A 20,034-nucleotide genomic window follows, 5' to 3' on the forward strand; every position below is an offset into this window, starting at 1 on the left:
TCTGTGTACAATGTTCTCCGGGTTCTGCTCCTCTCACTCTATGGCAGAGCTTTGAGAGAGCAACCTGCTACCTGCTGCGAAAAACCCTTTGAAGTCTCATGTTGCAAATGAATATAAATTTTATAAGCCTCATATGAAATGTGTATCACGTCATCCAGTCCATAAACCCAAGAATCTGGATTCAGTATCCATTACCTCTGAGTCCAGGAGCAAGGCAGTACATTTCCTCTTTGGTACTCTATGATTGTGGTTGCTCATTGCATTAATGAGAAGAGTTTTTGAATCTTCAAAGTTTCCTTTATAATATCATTGTCTTTTTATAAATTGTTTAGTTCTGCAGGATTCCATCTCTCCATCTTCCCTGATTTTTCTGGAGCCATCCATTTTGTCATTTCTTGGGGTACAATAATATCCCATTATATTTCTATGTCATAATTTCTTTATCCATTCCCCAATATATGAACACCTTCATGGTTTCTAGTTTTTGCTACCACAGAAAGAACCACTTTAAATATTTTTGTGCCGATGGCTTCTTTTCCTCTTTCTTTGATCTCTCTAGGATATGTTTTTAGTGCTGGTATTGCTTAATCAAAGGATGTGCAGTTTCATGTTGTAAAAATAGACTCGAATCCAGGACTTAAATCCCCAGAAATCCTTGCTCCACTTCCCCAGAATGCCCTCTAATCTCACTGAATTCTCACCTGGGCCAAGAGCAAAATGGGGTATTTAAACCTGGTTGTGAATAGGCTCTCTCTTTTTGGACTTCCGTTTTGGAGCAGACGCGTATCTTTCATGATGTGAGATTATCTGGCCTAGGCATGTGCTTTCTTATTCTGTATTTTCTTTAATCCTTAACCTTTAATAAACCTCTAAAAAAATAATACTCCTTGCAGAGAGAAACTAATTTCTACCTGCCTCAATATCCCCAAAATTTTAATCTTTACGATGTTTGGGCACAGTTCCAAATTGCTTTTCAGAGTAGCTGGACAAATTCACAAATCCACCAGCAGTAGATTACTGTACCTGGTTTCCTACAGCCAGAGCAGTGTTTCTTAAGATTACATGTTGCCACTTATTTTGATCCTACTGTATGCTGTAATTATTCATTTTAGTTTCTTAAGGCAGAATTTGAGTCTTCTTAATCTTAAGTCCATTACTGTGTCCATTGTGCCATGCTGCCTCTCATAAATCATCAAAAATCATTTGTTGAATATACACTCAATTGACTATAGAAATGTATCTTACCCTGTAGAGAAGTAAAAAGGGAAAGAGATAAAAGATAGGGGAGGAGAGGGAATTGATTAGAAGGGAAAGCAGGTTTGGGGAGATGATGCTCAAAATAAACCATATATTAGGAGTAATAGAATGAGAGAATCCCCAAGGAGATAAATATTCTGATATAGATTATACCATTTCACTCTTTTCTTAACCCCCAGTCTCTGAAGAGACCCTTCTCACCCAGACCAACCTTGATTGCATTTCTTCCTATGTCTTCCCAGATTGCCCTTTCCCTTAGCATTTTTCTCCTCATATTTAATTTTTAATATCTCCTTAACTGATTCCTTCCCCACCCACAAACTTGCCCCAAACTTCTCCTTCCTAGAAAAGCAAAAAAGCTCACCTAGATCCTGCTGTTCCCTCAAGCTGTCATAACTCATCTCTCCTTTCAAAATCACATTCCTATAAGTTACAAATACCCATTTCCAGGCACTTGCTCTAGGCACTGTACAAAACTCAGTCCTGTGCCCTTTTACAGATTCTCTTTTTACCAGCAGGTGTCTTCACCAGTCCTCGTGGTCCTAATTGTCAACTCCCAGATTTTTATAAGTAGCTTTAGTCTGGCTGCTCAGCAGTAGTCACATATCACCAGCTGCTTATTACATATTCCTAACTGGATTTCCCCTGGGTATCTCCACATGCGTCCTGATTGTTTTTCACACACATACCATCTCCAGACTTAGGAGCATTTTCACTGACTGTTTCCCATGTCCAGAACTCTTTTCTTCCTCCCCCCCACCCCATCTCCACCTCTTAGCTTCTACTAAAGTCTCACCTTCTGCAAGAAGTCTTTCTCTTCAATGTCATGCCTTCCCTCTGTGGATTGTCTCCATTTTATCCTATCTATAGCTTGTTTATACATACTTGCTTACATATTATCTTCCTCTTCAGACTGTGAGCTCCTTGAAGATAGGGACTGTCTTTCACACAGTGCCTGGCACAGAGTAGATGCTTAATAAGTGTTTATTGATTGTTAAGTCCAAAATTGAACTGATTGTGCTGTAAAGATTAAAATTTGTGGGAAACTGAGGCAGGTAGAAATTAGTTTCTCTCTACAAGGAGTATTATATTTTTAGAGGTTTATTGAAATTTTAATCTTTACAGTGCTTCCTCCTTCCAAATTGCCCTGTTTCTGTCAAGAGCACTGCTATCTAGCTAGGCCCTGAGGTGTGCAACCTCAGCATTAACCCCATACTCTCCTTCACCTCACATGTCCAGTCAATTGCTAGCTGTCATTGTTTCTACTTCCATCATAATATGTCTCACATCCGTCCCACTTTTCTCTCGTGAGCACTAATTCAGGTCCTCTGGATATCTAGCCCAGAATTGGTCACCTGCCTCTAGGCAAAGTGATTTCCATCAATGTAGTCTGGCTCTACCATTCCTCTACTTGGTAAGTGGCAGCCTGTTGTACAAGCACCTCTGTTTAGCTCATAAACCCTTTATGACCAGGTTCCCGGGCCACCTTCCCGGACCTCTTAAATATTACTCTCCTCCCACATTCTGCACTCAAGCCAGCTTGGTCTTTTGATTGTTCATCATACAGTTCTCTCTATCTTGTGTGTCCCCTCTTCTGCACCAGCTCTCTGTCTTGTGCTCTGCCTGGAGCCTACTTCTACCCTAGCTCTCTGCCTCTTAAATCCCTTGGTTCCAAACAAAACTTCCTACATGAAACCTCTGAGTTCCCCTAGTTCCTGGTGCTCTTTCTTCTTCCTCTTCCCAACACTATCCATCATTCCCTGCCCTCTCCAAAAAGCATTACCTTGTATATATGTATATGTCTCCTCTGATAGAATGGAAATTCCTTGAAGATGGAGACTTTTACAAGGCTGAACTATGTCTGGAAGTGTAGGAGTGGGGGTGACATTAAGCTATTAATGCTTTAAACTGCACTAAAATGGGGGGGGGGGAACAAGGCAGCTAGTGGATTGAGAGCCAGGCCTAGAGATAGGAGATCCTGGGTTCAAATGTGGCCTCAGATACTTCCTAGCTGTGTGACCATGGGAAAATCACTTAACCCCCTTGGCCTAGCCCTTACCATTCTTCTGCCTTAGACCCAATACACAATATTGATTCTAAGATGGAAGATAAGGGGTTGGGGGGGGGGATATCTACCAGATATTCAGTCTGAGATGTCTGAAAGGCATTTGGAGATCTGAGGCTGGAAGTTGGTAGAGATTGGAGCAAGAAAAGTAGATTTGAAAATTCATCAACTTATCTTTATACTTATCTCTGATAGAATATAGACTCCACAGGAATTGGTCATGAAATCAGTATAGAAGCTGCTAATATCCCATGTGAAGAAGTGCAGAGGCTGATCACCTAGACAGCTTCTAGCCTCTCTGCTACCCCTCTAAAACTCTTGCCTACATCTAGAGGCAGGTGCTGTGGGCTTTGACTCAGTGAAGATGTGTTACTTACACAGTGATTGATGCCTGAATACCATCCCTGAACTGCAACCCTGCAGATGGCAGTTCTGAGTTCTTTGTGTCCATGAAAGCCATGGCAACTTCAGGTGGTCTTTTTTAACAATGTGATTTTACCACTTGTTGAAGCAGGTCATGCCCTATTTGTTTGTACAGTGTCCTTTTCAAGGCTGTGCTAGTGAGTCAGCTGAGTGAACTCCTCAGGATAGACCCTGACCCTTTAAGGAGGCCTAGGAATGCTTAGATGAGATTGAGTATCTGAATGTTCCATGCAGTAATTCAGCTCAAGAAACATTAACTCTTTGTTGTGTGTGCAACACTGAAACAGGATGTGTGTGATATGTCTTGAGTGTCTCTCAAACCCTTTGTGTTTATCCAGTATAATAGAAAAGTGCATCCTTGGAACAATCCCTATTTTAATACTTGGGGGGAGGGGGGGACATGGAAATTTAATTTCTTCTGCTATAGAAGGTCCATGATTAAATCTTAAGCTACTTTTTTCTTCAAGAGACAAGAAAGCAACAATCTACACTGATTCAAAATATGCCTCTGGAATATGTCACGCTGTGGGTACCCCTTGGCTTCAAAGGAGATTCTTAACATCAACTGGCAAAACAATCGTGAATGCTAAAATTATGAGGTTCTTTCAGCTCTCCAACTATCTGAAACCCTGGCTGTTATACATTGCTCTACCCATACAGGAAGAACTGACCCTGTTTCAAGAGGAAACACTGAGCAGGAGTTGCTGCAAAACTCACTGCTATAAGTCCCTGAATTGATTTTAAATTTAACAATTGGCAATGAATCAGATTTATCCCTTGCATATGAGAAAGAGGTTTAAAAAAGGAAGCAGAACTTTAAGGCTAGATAAATTAATGGTGCATGAGTGGCATTGGAAGGTAAACCAATACTTCTGAGAACATTTTATCAACAAATTTGCCAATCCATTCATAAAAATGGCCATTTTGAAACCAAAGAGAATGGGCAGGTTTGTATTTGAGAAATTACATAGGGTTTCAGATAATCTTTCCTTTAACACAAATATTCCTCTGTTTTCTTACGTGGCTATAAATCCTAGACTACCATGGTTTTAGAGGACTCCAACCTGCAGGTTACCCCAAGGACAACAGAGAGGCCTCAAGTGAGAATATGGAAACTGTAGCATGTTACTTAACTAATGATGATTTCCATGAAGTGGTATAAAAGACCAGTCCACCTATTGGCATTTAAGAACCTACAGAATACCAGGTAGTATTCTAAATGCTGAGAATGTAAAGAAATCCACCCCACCCCCAAAGTCCCAACCTTTAAGGAGCATATATCCTATCAAGGAAAAACAACTGCATATATATCTGTAAGAAATACAGATTTATACAAAGTCAAGGGGGCAGGAAGACACTAGCAGTAGACAGAAGGTCTGGGAAATACTCCTATGAGAGGGGTGCTAAGATGAGCTGTGAGATGTGAAGGGTTAAATTTTTGATAGGAGTTGACAGAGGTGAGAAGAGCAGTTTGATATAACACAGAAACACTTTGGGAGGAAGTTTGGATAAGAAATAGAAAGGAGGAAGGTGAGATTATTCCTCTAATATCTTATAACTATACCTAAGATTCTAATCCTAACTAAAAATTTCTAAAAACAAACCCTGTTCTAACTGCCTTTGAGATCAGGTTCTTCTGCCTGAGCCAGGCTCAGGCCTAACTTCTCTGTACTTCTATCTATATTATATAATTCCAAAAGGAGATGTTTGCTATCTTCTTGGCATGCTGCGGCATTTGGCGAGGCCAAGAGCATATCATCCACAAAATGTATTAAACAACTTTCCTTAAATTCAATATTTGCCAAATCTTGTGTCAAAAGTTGGGAAAATAAAGTTGGACTTTTTACGTATCCCTGAGGCAGGCAGCACCACATGTAATGACCCTTTCCCTGTGAATGCAGATATTTCAGGAATCTTCTGGATGGGTATTAGGGGAAAAAAAGAGGCAGACACAAATCTACTACTGTGAAATATTTAGCAGTGCTAGGAATAGAGGAAATAATAATTGATGGACTTGGAACAACAGGATGTCTTTTGATTACATGGTTATTAATAGCCCTTAAATCTTTTGTTTGTTTTTTTTAAAACCCTTACCATTTGGTTCCAAGGCAGAAGAGTGGTAAGGGCTAGGCAATGGGGGTAAGTGACTTGCCCAGGGTCACACAGCTGGGAAGTGTCTGAAGCCAGATTTGAAACTAGGACCTCCCATCTCTAGGCCTGGTTCTCAATCCACTGAGCTACCCAGCTTCCCCTCAATAGCCCTTAAATCTTGAACAAATCTATAACCAGGGTTTTCCATTTTCATCTTATTTTGGTTTTTTAATATGCAAAATAGGTATATTGTATTCTGATTTGCATGTGATTATTATTTTCTCTTTGATTAAAGAATTTATCACTGGTTTAATTCCCTCAATTGCTTCTTTTGATAATGGATATTGAGGAATAGACAGAGGTAGGCCACCTCTTGTTCTAATTTGAACTGGAACCCCCGATTTAAGCATGCGTACATCAGTAGAGATTCAGGTATATCTGTTGGTATTTTAAAGGTTGGAGTTTTATCTATCTCCTCACTATTTAGAAAGAGTACAGGGGATAAATTTAGAGATTCTTCAGGTAGTTCTAATGTAATATCACCATCTTGAGTACATATTATTGTGGCTCTTAATTTACACAAAAGATCTCTCCCTAATAGATTCATAGGGGAGTTAGGCATTAGAAAGAATGAATGTTCCATGGATAAAGGTCCCGCAGATGCCAGTCGTGATGAAAGCTTTTGGACTTCCAAAGGAGTTCCAGACCCTCTGAAACATTAATAGAGCCAACAGAATTACAATTAGAATCAGGTCTACTTATCAGCACAGATCTTTATGCGCCAGTATCTGGAAGAAAGTCATATAATGTATTTCCTACTTTCAGTGTCACATGTGGTTCAGTGCTATCTGGGGGAGAATGGACTGGGACGACTGTAATTCTATCAGTGTCTGGAAAATCAAATGTTTCAATCTTTGATTCCAGAGTCAGAGATTTCTCCCTTGTCAAACCTTCATAAAGGTCCATGTGTATCTCTCTGATATTCCTCTCATTGAGGAGGATTTACATTTTGGCTATTACCTGGATGTGCTCCATTATGGATATATTGTAACATATCATTTGCCTCATTTTGGTTATTGTTTCTATCATTCCCACAATTTCCATAATTATATCTAAAGTTGTTTCTTTTGTTATTATTTTTTCTAAGATAGTTGTTATTCCTAGTATAGTTATTCCTAAATTTCCCACCACCATTCCTAAAATTACTAAATATTTCTCACACCAGTGCCATAGCTATCCCAAAGTTTGTATCTCCTTTTTCAGGTTTTTCAATTTTTCCCTTTAATATTTTTATTTCCTTTCTTAATACATCCACTAAATCACTATCATTGTCATCTTTCCTTTCATGTCCTTTATATACATATACTGCCACTCTCCTTAATTCATCAAGGTCTATATTCATCCAATTAGGACAATTGGTTTTGAAATAGTCTTTGACTGCCTTGCAACAATTTTTCACAAACTGGCTTTTTAATTGTCTAATATCCCATTCTTTGGTCAAATCTAGGTCTATATATCTTCCCAGTTCTATAAGTCGGTCCATGAATTGTGAAGGATTTTTGCCCATTTCTTGCTTTACTTTCTCAAAATTTTTCCAGGTACCCAGTCTGTCAGAACATGTTCTTATTGCATTCAGTACTGCCTCCTGTAAAGCTTAAATTTAATGGTTGGACGCTGTATATTTACCAAAATAGAGAGGAAACAATAAAGTAGAGAAATGTGAGGTTAGAGAAAATACCTATACTAGTCCTCAGCCAGGAGGGCTGGTAGTGAGTAATCATGTAGTTTCCTCCAAGATGGAAGCTAGTCTCTTAGGAAACTAGGAAGGGAGTCAGTCTTTTCACTCACCCAACCAAGTAGTCCAGGAGTCTAAGTCATGGTTCACACTGCAGTCTCCAATGAGGTTCCCTCGAAAACTATCTCCAGGAGACACTCTCCACTAGACTCAACTTCACCAGACTGCCAGCCCGAAGATTTTATGTTTTTTTATGATGGTTTCCTATCCCTGCCCTTCTTCACGGGGTCCGATCAGTTTCCAAAATTGTCACACCTCTCATCCTCTGAAGGTGGCATTTCTCCTCCTAGAATTCACATGTTTCTGAGTTGTCACCTTTGGATTCACACATTTCTTAGTGTGTAAACTCTTAAAAGAATTCAAAAGTTTATGGCTGTTTGGGTTAGGAAAAAGGGTGGAGCTCTTCCAAGTATCTTGCTGGCTTCTCACCTCTAAAGGTGTCCTCCTAGGAGTAAGAATTTATGAACTTCCTTTACTTTAGGGTTAAGTATGGGTATACTGCTTTTGTTAATTAATTCAAAAGTAGACAAAAGAGAATTAATCCTGACTTCAGTCTAGTAAGGTACTAAGTAAGGGTACTTAAGTTAGTGTTATTCCAAAGTGTTAACTCCAGCTAGGCAAAGAGAACAAAGGATTCCCTTTTCACAAGTGCAAACTCAGAATAGACAAAGAGAACCAAGAATTTCCCTTTACACTCCCTCCCTTGACACAATCTTGCCTAGTCCTGTGAGTCATTAAAATCCCTATGAGGGTCAATCTCAGGCCAGTCAACTGTACCCATTCCCCAATTAGCCTCATTAGTAAGCTTAATAAACTTATCCTTTTCCCTTTTGATTAACAATTCATCTAACTCATATTCAAAGTCAAACCAGGTTGGATCAAATTGTCTGCATATTGTCTTGTTTCTTTATAACAACTATGGGCTCCTCCTCTTATTTCTCAATATTCTGGGGGATAAATGGTCTTTGGTTCCTAATATTTACTAATACCTTCTTAGGATTAAAGGTTGGTATGATCAACTGAGAGATGCAGTCTTTAAGATATGCAACTCTATTCCCTATTAAGTTAGTTGGTATCCTTGAATCAATCCTGACAGAACAAAAAAAAACCCATGAATGATAATAACCCGAGACAATCTAGAAATGTGAGGTGTAATATCTCACTAAAGTTCCTCAGTAGAATGGGAGTTGTTTAAGGTAAAGTGGAACCTCTTCCTTTACTAACTATATCAGGATATCTAGTACCATGGTTATATTTCTACTTTTTTCCTGTTAGTGAAAAAGATCAGAAGATTAATTGAGTAATGAAACTCCTAGCTGGCTCACCAGGCTGTGAAGGGTTAAATTTTTAGTAGAAATTTGACAGAGGTGAGGAGAGCAGCTTGATATAACACAAAAATACTTAAGTTTATTTGGGAGGAAGTTTAGAAAGGTGGAAGTTGAGATTATTCCTCTAATATCTTATAACTATACCTAATCCTAACTAAAATTTCTTAAAATATATATATATATATATATATATATATATATATATATATATATATATATATATATATATATATATATATATATATATATATATATTCTAACTGCCTTTGAGGGCAGATTCTTCTGCCTGAGCCTAACCTCTGTGCACTGTCTATCTAAATTATCTTTGCTAACTAGCTAAATACCTAAGCTAATCAATCAACATTAATCGCCTACAACCTCCTTAAATCCAGTTTTCTTTCCCAACTGTCAGAAGTAGACTGTCAGTTCCTCTTGACTGAGAGAGACCAACACAGACCTCCTCCTTTAGGAAACCAGTTTAAAAGAAGCCCCCTCTCTTAACTGTCTCTTCCTTATATACTTTTCTCATCTCCTAGGTGACAGAATCTTCAGCTCTTGGCTATCTCTTACTTAGAAATGTTTAAGAGACAGAGGGAGAGATTAAGAAACCCCTTTAACAGACAGACAGTGTTGAAACACTGCAGGTATTGGGGACAACCTGAGCTACAGCAGAAGAAACTGGAAATGGAATGTTTGTCAGCGGGGCAAGCCAGCCTGGTCTGATTAGCCTACAGCATGCATAAAGGAAAACAATGTGCATTAGGCCTGGAAACTTGGGCATGGTCTTTAGATGCCAGAGAGATCCCAGGGAGACTTTGGAGCTTCTTTCTGATAGCCCAGTGAAGGATGTGATTAGGAGCTGTTTCAGTAGTCAAAGAGCTAATACCTAGAACTAAGGGGGTAGCCATAGTGGGAAAATTTGGATGGAGAAGAGTAGAGGGAGAATTGACAAGACTTGGCACCTGATTATCTGGAATGGAGTCATGAGTCACTGGCTCAAAAGAATGGTCATGCCCTGGACTTTTGTCCTGGGGAAAGCTGGAGGAAGGTGGAGTTTGGGGGATAATGTGTCAGAACCAGGTAAGAGACAAGTTCTGTTTTGTATCTGTTAAGTTAGAGGTGCCTGTGGGACATAAAGTTTGAAATGTCCAATAAGCAATTGATGATGGAGTGAAGCTCAGGATGAAAACCAGGCCAGGGCTAGATAGATCTGGAAATCATCTTCATGGAAATGATAGTCAAACCCATGGGACCGAATATTGTTACCAAAGGAGTAAATGTGGAAAGAGAAGAGAAAAAATCTGGAAGAGGATGGAGCTAAGGCAACTAAGAAGGAATGATAAGCAGATAGGAAGAGAACCCAAAGAGCTGAGGGTCTCAGAAGAAAACAATCGCCAGAACCAGAAACTGTAGAGAAATTTAGATCTCTGGTTGGAAGAAGAATATTTGGCATATAGCAAGAGGGATAGTTGGGCAGTCCATGATGTTGAGACCAGGAGACTTTGGTTGGAACGAACCTCTTTGCAGGATTCATGGAAAGAGATGGACAAAACTTCAGTGATGAGATCATAGATTTGGTGTAATTTACAAACCCTGGGCCATTCTCCTTTTCACTTTTCAGATTTCTTTTCTTCCTTTCAAGATTTCCCTCTTGTGCCATGTCTAATTCAGGGTATTTTGTCAGGTCTCTCCTTTAACCCCTTCACTCTTTATCTATTTATATAAACCTGGATATAACCATTTACCTGGCTCATCCTGTCATAGAGCATTGACCTAGTAGATTGAATATAGTACTTGGGGACAGGAAGACCTTCAGATTCACCTTTTGTTGCTAACTTAATGCATGACCACATGCAAGACCTTTCATTTATTTTTCTGGGTGGACCTCAGCTTCCTCAGCTGTAAAACAGAAATGATTAGACCTGCAGTGCCTACCACAAAGTCTTGTTGTGAGGTTCCAATGAGATGTACTCTGGAAATACCAGTCATTATTGGAATGGAATCTTCTCAATAGCAGGCTCTGTTTTTATTTTTGTATCCTCAAAAGTTTGCATAGGATAGGCCCTTAATGTTTACAATGAAGCTATGAGCCTACTGTCTTCCCTGAGCAATTCTTAAATTATCTGTAGCCCTGGGGAAAAGAGAACATGAATAATTCAATCCTTACAAAAACAGAAGTCATTTTAAAAGGGAGTTTTTGCTACTTCCCTCAATAGAACATCTTACTATATTTCTTGATAAGAGTCAAATCAACTGCCCCTTATGCTTTTCAGCCTCCTTTTGGGGAAGTTGTCCTTTATACATATGGCGAATAATAAGAATAGAGGAGAAACAGAGGAGCTGACTAATTTACATATTGTATGATTCTGGGAGTGACAAAGCTTAGGTGTATTTTGTTTCATAAGGGCCTAACAAAATGTGTCTTGTTTTTCTTTTGCAGGTATCCAAACTATTGACTCCACCCAAGCACTGTTCCTTCCCATTGGAGCATCTGTCTCCCTTCTAGTCATGTTTTTCTTCTTTGATTCTGTTCAAGTAGTCTTTACAATATGTACAGCAGGTAAATGGCTCTCCATGTTTATTTATGGTTCTAACATTATTGAAAGGAAAAAATTTGGCTTTCTTCTCCAAGGATAAAAATGTGCTCCTGTAGTATGTGGTACAAGTTTTTATTGCCATGAAGTCTGACTCCTCAGGTATTTATTCATGGAGATAATTTATGATAACTTGGGCATTTGACTTTTCTTTTTTAACTTGGGAGCATAAAAGAGGGGAGGGTTGACAAGGTTGTTAGGGATAGAATAACTCCCCAAAAAGGGAAAGGAAAGAAGAGGGTCATTTAAGCATTTTCTTCAAGAATGCTGGAAAGGAACTGAAAGAGGGCCATGAAGAATCAAAACAGGACAAGTTTGGAACTTACATGTTAAATTTATTATATATTTAAAAAGAAAAGCAAGCCTTCAATACTAGACAGTTTCATTTATAGGCCTTGTTTTTTTCTGTTCTGTATATATGGAAATGCCCATCTTGGTTGGTGTTTAATTTCAGAATAAAGAAAAATTTAATAATAACTTAAGCCCTTGCTCCTATACTTATCTGTTCAGAGCTTCCAAAAGACAAAAAGAACAAAGAGAAAACTCAAGCAGGTGAGAATTAATGACAGAGAGAGTTGTATGTGGCCTTAGTTGTGTTAATACACTTCCAGTTCCTTCCTAATGATTCAGACATGCCTAAAAGTAATAGTAACCCTAATTTATGTCAGTTGCCTCTACAGAAAGGTGGCCCACCACTCTTTAACTTTCTCCAGTCCTCACCCATAGTAAGTTTCAGAGCCAGGACTAGGATTAGGCAAAGTAAACAGACTTTTAAAGTCTCACCCATGATATGGGGGAGTGGGGGAGGAGGGCATTGAAGGGTGTGTTTTATCATTACCGTTACCCAGTGTACTGTTTGCACATAAGCTTAATACTAGAAATATTTATCCCCTCAGGCATGTACATATTTTTTGTATGATAAGTTGTAAATGTTATGGTGATACTAGTGGATAAGAATTCAGTTAACAAATCTGGTAACCCCTGTCTGCCTTGATGTGCTGAAGAGTTAAGGAGGCAACCAGTGAAACTGCCCAGCTGCTCACTTCTTTAACCGTCTCTTTTCCTTCTAGGTAGTAGTGGGAGATTGTGTAACTCCTGACCAAACTCAGAATAACCAAAGGCATCCCATTGGGTAGTTGATGGTCAGTCTTCTGCCTAGCAACTTTGTTTTTTAAGCACAATATGAGAAGATGTAGCCAGAGAGAATCCATTACCCTGATCTGACAAGCAGTGTGAACCAGTGAAAAGAAAGATTTGTGAGCCTCTAAGGCTCTGTGTCTGGGCTCTGCTCCTTAACTTCCAGTGTGAACAAGCCACTTGACCTCTGGTATCTCAGTTTCCATCTCCGTAAAGTGAGGTGACTATTGTTTTCTTTCAGCCATGTCTGACTCTTCATGACCCCTTTTAGGGTGATCTTGGGAAACATCCTGGAGTCGTTTGCCATTTCCTTCTCCAGCTCATTTTACAGATGGTAGCAAACTGAAGCCAGCAGTGTTAAGTGACTTGCCCAGGATCACATAGCTAGGAACTATCTACAGATAGATTTGAATTCAGGTCTTTTTGATTCCAGACCTGGTGCTTTATCCATCCTGCCACCACTGTACCCACTAATAGGGAGGTTACATGAGCTCCAGAAAGAGCCCTTCCAGTGAGAAAGCTGTTATCCTTACGTTGACTTTTTATGAACTTCCCTACCTGAGAACAGACAATAGTTGTGGGAATCGCTGCATTGTAGGGAGGCTTTGTTTTGTGTCAGGGCAAGCAGACAAGTGTATTAATATTGCATTTTCTTTCTCTAGTTCTTGCAACGATCGCTTTTGCTTTTCTTCTTCTCCCAATGTGCCAGTATTTAACACGACCCTGTTCACCGCAGAACAAGTAAGTGCTTATATGGTGTTTTGTTGTTGTTGTTGTTGTTGTTGTTGTTTAATTAAATGATATGCTTCTGTTTGCTTTTCTCTCACACTTGATAGTGAACACCAAGACCCTGACTTAACCCATGAGTGTTAGTAGCCTGTCCCCAAAGTTTGCTCCCTTTCTCTTTGAAGTCATACAATTATTGCTTATGTCCCCTTTCTTTTAAGGCCATTGACATTGCTCCTTCAGCATCTCTGATTGGCCAGGCTTTAACCTCAGTTCAGGTCCTGAGTCCTGACTTCCAAATATGTCACCCATTTTACAGCCCCTTCCGAAAGGCAGGGCTCCAGGTAGCCACAGGGCACTTTAGTTACTTACATGATTCACTGACATCCCAACATTATACACAGGAGCAGATAAGGTAAGTGGATACAGTTTATATTCAGTTCCCTTTTTGGTGGCAGAAACCAAATAGGCCTTCTATCCTTTCCTGCTTAAGGAAACAAGTTTTGACCACTTGTATTTAATTTCATCTTAATGTTACACTTAAATCTAAAGGACGATTTTCCCCTAAAAATTGAATTCCTAGCTAATTTTTGAAACATATCTTTTTTTCATACATTTAAGTATTTACATAAATAAAATATTAGCAAAAAGGCCACAAGAATTTATTTTTTTTAAAGTTCATTATGTGAATTCTTTGGATCTACATCATGCATAAAAGGATAGCTCAACACTAAGGAAAACAATAGCTATGGTTAAACAAGTGGTAACATAAAACCTCCATAAATGGATACAGGAAAAGGCTTTATCAAAATATAGTACTCAAATTCCTAAAATGATATGTTTAGTAATGAAAGGAATTTTCCTTAATTTGATCAAAAACCTTTAAATTCTAGGATGATTTCTCTGTTTATACATACATTCTTATTTACTTATTTGTTCCTATTAGAAACATGTATAGTCAAGCAAAGCAAATTCCTACATTGGCCATTAGTACTTTGGTTCATCCCTTTCTGTCAGGAGGTTGGTAGCAAGTTTCATTGTCTGGAATTGATCTTCGATGTTTGTCTTTTAAATGTTGTTATTACTATATAATATAAATTGCTCTCCTGGACTTCTGGGTCACATGATCGAAAAGATGACAGATTAGACATTTTCCCCAGTCCCCATGATCTTTCTTCTCTCAAATTATCTTCACCCCTATACCTTTCACTGACCCTATAAGCTCACTCAGAGCTCCTCCTCCTCCCCACACAAGCTACAAACCCCACCTCATACACCCCCCCCCCCCCTTTCTAGTACCATGGAGAACCTGGCTCCAGGCTGTGGAAGTTTGCTCAGGCACCGAAGCCTGTTTGGAGGCCTTAGCCCCAAGCACCAGTGCTGCAAAGCTCTGAGCCATTAGTACTGAGAAAGCAGGCTTTCACCTACTGGTGCTAGGCCGGAGAACTGAAGAAGAGAGGAACCTGGAACACATCACTGTAGTGAGACATGATACATGTGGGGAGCTGAGGGAAGAAGCTCAGCCTCCAGCTGGGGCCAGTTCTGGCCACCCAAAAGTCATTTGGAGAAGAGACTGAGGCTGGTGAATATGAATTATTCAGAATGAGAGGAGGCCCTGATGCTTTGAGATTTATCCTGGAGGGAAATCATCAGAGAAGAAAGTTAGTGATAAGCAAAATAAGAAGGGGTAAAGACTGAAAATACCAAAGATTTTAAGAAGTCCTTGAGCATAAACAGATAAATCAATGGGGGGGGGGGGAGACCCTAACAAGATAGGGTCTCCAGATCTAATAAATGAGAGTTCAAATGCCTGAATAAATAGTGCAGAATGAAGGGAAATGGTTCAATGCTTGATGAGACAGAGGAGCTTGTAGAATTTGAGGAGACTATGGAAGTACTGTGTAGTTCAAAAGAGAAGTAAGAATTATAAAAGCAGAATTTATGCCCTGCAAAGCAAAAATAATGAGTAGAATAGGGAAAATTTGAATATACAAGGTCAAACCCCTCACCAAAGAAGCAAAAGAGAGAATACTAGTTGGGAATACAAATACACAGAAGTGAATGGCAACCTAGAAGAAAAGAAGCAAAAAATAAGAACATTAAAAGAAAATATGGGGGAAGCTGGGTAGCTCAGTGGATTGGGAGCCAGGCCTAGAGACAGGGGGTCCTGGGTTCAAATTTGACCTCAGACACTTCTTAGCTGTGTGACCCTGTGCAAGTCATTTGACACCCATTGCCTAGCCTTTACCCCTCTTTTGCCTTGGAACCAATACATAGTATTGATTCTAAGACAGAAGGTAAGAGTTAAAAAAAAAAGAAAAGAAAGAAAGAAAGTATGATCACTAGCATGCTGAACTTGAAGATAGGTTATGTATGTAGAAAAAGACCTAAGGAGATCATAGGTCTCCCAGAAGAACACAAGGGGGGGGGGGGGGGTGGAACACACACCCTTTACACCTTAATGAAGGAAATAATAGAAGAGAATGGCCCAGAATTTATAAGCTTAGAAAATAAAATTCCATTTGAAAGAATTCACAAATGGGGAAGTGGGGCACAAAACCCCAGACTGAAAATTATAAGACACAATGGTTAATTAAAAGTTCTACAAGCCATCCAGAGAAAGACTTTCAAATACAAAGGAAAGGACATTCAAATAACAAAAGACTATTCTGTACCCACTAGAAAAAGGAGAAAGGAATGGAACAAAATGTCCCAAGGGCACTGGAATTCAGGACCTATTGCCTAAGGCAACCTATTCTGCAAATCTGAGGTTAACAAGATAGGATAAAAGATGGACATTCAGAGTTTGAGACATTTTTAGAAAGAAAACCAGAACTGAAGAGTTCCTCTTGCCAAGCAAGAGGTTTGCAGAAGGAGTGACTAAATGGCAACAGACAAGAAGGGTAACAATAAGAATGACAACAGAAACCAATAATATGCCCCATAATTGGGGAATGCCTAAACAGATTGTGGCACTTCACTGTAATGGATATGACTGTGCTATAAGAAATGATGCATGTGGTGACCAAAGAAACATGAAAAGTTCTATAAGAACTGATGTAGAATGTTTGCAGGGACTGTAACAGTAGAAAGGGAAAGACTTGATAAACCAAGAAAGCAAAAGTCAGTGAACAAAATTATATATTATAATATAGATGAGACTTATCAAATGAAAAGATGTGACACCTTAGCCCATCCCTTCATGGAGGCAAGAAGTCCACAGATACTACGTCACACATTGTACACATTTTTGGACTTTTTCATTCTATCAGTTATTTGTGCTGACTTTTTTCCTCTTAAAAAATACTGTCATGAAGAGAGGTATAATTGGCACAACTATCATGTTATAAAAACAAAATATCTATAAAGACTTTTTAAATTGTTCTCTTTAATAGACTAATCTTACTAAAGCAACTGAATTTCTCAGAAATTTCTTATAGAATATAATAAGTATTTTCTGCATAACCTCTTAGTCTTAAATTACTATTTTTCACTCAGAAAATGCTTAATAAATACTCTTTTATTCATTCACAAAGGGAATTTAATTTTTTGCTTTCCTTAAATATAATTTGTATAGTACCTGTTAATGCTCATGTTGATGGTTTGAGCTAAGGAGCCAGTTATCTTGATAAGCCCAGGGATTCACCTGAACTTCAAAAAGACTGAGGATCTGTTGCCTATAAAACATCTTGTTTCATTTTGTTATATTCTCAAATCACTGAACTTCTGTTCTCCAGCATCTGACAGTGGGTTCTGTTCATTAACTAACTAAAACCCCCTTGGGCTGATGGCTTGTTTTTAGGATTTCCTTTGGCTGCTGTGGACGTTTCACTGCTGCAGAGCTGCTCTCATTTTCCCTTTCTGTCATGCTTGTCCTCATCTGGGTTCTGACTGGCCATTGGCTCCTCATGGATGGTGAGTAACTTTGCCAACATAATTTCATAATTCAGCCCCACTCCATCTCTTTCTTCCTCAGTTACCCAGTATTTAGGTAGTGGTATCCCTAAATCAGATTGACTTGACTCGGTGAGCCTAAATGATAGGTCCTGGACTCCGGCTTGTTTTCTGGTTTTCAGAGTAGTACTTGCCAATAAGCCTGTTACTCTTTTGTACTTTGTTTAATCCTTTAACATCAGAGGCCATTTGAGTCTTCCCATCTAAAAACTCCATGGTGTTTCCTTAATCTTTCTGGCCCTTCCTTCCATTTTATCACACCACTTTTGGGTGTTAGCAAAACCACCACTTGACAGATCTGGGCCACCAGAGCTACAAACCTTTTCCATTCTGTTTCTGCCTGATACCTAATTCCTTTGATGTGGCAAACATTTCACCAGATACCAAGGACACAAAGAGAAAGGAGGAAACATCCCTTATCCTCAAGGAACTAAGATTATAGAAAGACAGGAAGGAATGTCTATAGAAACTTAAATATATATAATATGGATGCACATTAATTTCTCTAGGGAGGTCACTAACGATGGGGAAAGAAGGGAAGTGGGCAATGTAGACTTCCTTTAAGAAATGGCCCTGAACAAAGCTTCCAAAGGAAACTAGATTAAGAGAGAGTGCATTCCAGGAATGGGGCACAGAGAGATCAGTTTGTCTGAAACATAATTTCAAGAGATTGAAGAGTGAGTATAGTTTGAGGAAATTTAGATAACAAGGATAGATAATTTTTTTTTCCCTAGGAGTTCATAAAAGTGGGAAAACTATAAAAAGTGGGTTGCTTAACAGAATCAAATGAAGATTAGGGTGGGGAAGATCTGGTCATGTTTGTAAGGAACAGTAAAATGGGAGCCTGTGACTCAGAAATGGGGGAAGGGGCTATCGAAGGGGCCACGTCTTGGAAGAGAAAGAGAGTACGATGGGATCAAGGACAAAGCAAAAAGATTGTTTGCATGGAGAAGGGTTACCTCTTCTCTAAAGCTAGAATAAAAATAGAACCCAATGCCACACATTGATGGCTTGGAGCACATGTTTACTAATGGCAGGATTGGAAAATTGAGGGATTGTTCTTTTTCGTCTTTGTACCCCTATCCCCTGTCACAGGGGCACAGAGTAAATGCTTATTAATAGATGTTCACTGAATTTAATTAACTTGAATGTACAATTAGGCACTAGATGGCCACTCCTTTTGGATTCTTAGAACCAAACAAAGATTGAACCTTGAAACAGTTCTAGAGGTTATGTGCTAATCTGTATTTTAGGTTTCCATTCATGATTATCCTTCCCTTTAAATAAATGTTCCATATGTAAAGTTAATGGCAAATAAGTTTTATGGCTTATTATCATCAGAGAGGAAAAATGATCATTTGATTCAGGACCTGTGTGCCCATCATGTGTTTAGACACTGAGATGAAATGTGTAGAATTTTAGAAGTCTTTTCATTTTGTAGTGATAAGCCTGTCAATGACTTTTTGTCATCTGAATTTCCCCTATTAATGAATAGATTGTTTCTGGAGGTTGATAAAAGTCAAAATAACTTAAGTGCCTTACAGAGAAGGAAAATGACTTCCAAATTCACACAAATCAGAATGAAAGAATTTCTGTTGTCTGTTTAAGAAATACTATTCTCTATTGGGAGAGACTGGAAGATGCACAAAACTGTTTCAATATCTTGCAGGAAAGTAACTTTTAGATTGAAGAAAATTGAGAAAGGAGCGTTGACTTCATCAGCTATATGGTTGATTCGAAAGACTATTTAAACTAAGTTAATCTCTTAAAAATGTTGTATTTTGTAAAATGTTAAGATTATTATTTCAGATCACAGATTAACTACTTCTATGATTGCATACCCTGAATTTCATCTGATGAACTGACTTTTTGATAAAGAAAAGCTTAGACTGTGTTTTCATTGGCAAAGGCATTTTGGAATGCCTCTTTATGTTCCTTCTTTTTCCATTTGAATCAACCTGAAAAGGATTTACAGTGTGAATTATTATTTTTAAATTACTCTCCAGTATTGATCAAGTCACTTAATAAAATTCTCTCCTTTTTTCCTGAGAAATAATTCATGTTAGCTGAATCTCTTAGGTGGGTGATGTATTTAATACTACTAACACAAATACTGAGTAAAATAAGTGATTGAAATAACAATTGTTAATTAGCTTTGTTGACTTTAACTGTTACCCTTTATCTTAAAATTGAACACTGAGTATTGGTAACAAGGACAAGAAACTGTAAAGGCTAGGCAGTTGGGGTTAAATGACTAGCCTTGGGTCACACAGTAGGAAGTGTAAGACCAGATTTGAACCTAGGACCTTCTATCTCTAGACATGACTGTCACCAAGCCAGCTAGCTACCCTAGACTTGTTGTATTGATAGTTTTCATATATGTGTATATATGGACAAATTGAGTTGGATGTTAGTAGACTTAGAATCCATATTGTGGGAAATTGCTTCCAGAATATTCTTCATATAATTTGCTAGGTTTATGAAGCTGTTCCTGAGGCTGTGTAATATTAAGTTTATTAATAGAAAAGGTAGATAAGCATAGATTTAAATCTCTTCCTTACTCTAAGTTCTCAGACCACATGTCTCTATTCTACCAGCATCTCTTCTCTCTCCCTGACCCCTCTTCCAGTCTGTCATCCCTGCCTAAAGACCCAGGTGAGCTCC

The 20,034-nt window shown here is 38.7% G+C and overlaps 1 protein-coding gene across 2 annotated transcripts in view; it reads left to right on the plus strand.

Annotated features, from left to right (window-relative positions):
* SPPL3 (signal peptide peptidase like 3) overlaps positions 1-20,034 on the plus strand; it is a 138,466-nt gene that overhangs the window by 103,913 nt on the left and 14,519 nt on the right. For both annotated transcript variants that reach the window (XM_016432443.2, XM_007489976.2), the window contains exons 4-6: positions 11,400-11,519; positions 13,353-13,431; positions 17,219-17,331. In XM_016432443.2, the coding sequence (XP_016287929.1) occupies positions 11,400-11,519; positions 13,353-13,431; positions 17,219-17,331 (312 nt within the window). The remainder of the gene's footprint in view (positions 1-11,399; positions 11,520-13,352; positions 13,432-17,218; positions 17,332-20,034) is intronic.

Source organism: Monodelphis domestica, chromosome 3 (assembly GCF_027887165.1).
Source record: "Monodelphis domestica isolate mMonDom1 chromosome 3, mMonDom1.pri, whole genome shotgun sequence".
Taxonomy (NCBI): Eukaryota; Metazoa; Chordata; class Mammalia; order Didelphimorphia; family Didelphidae; genus Monodelphis; species Monodelphis domestica.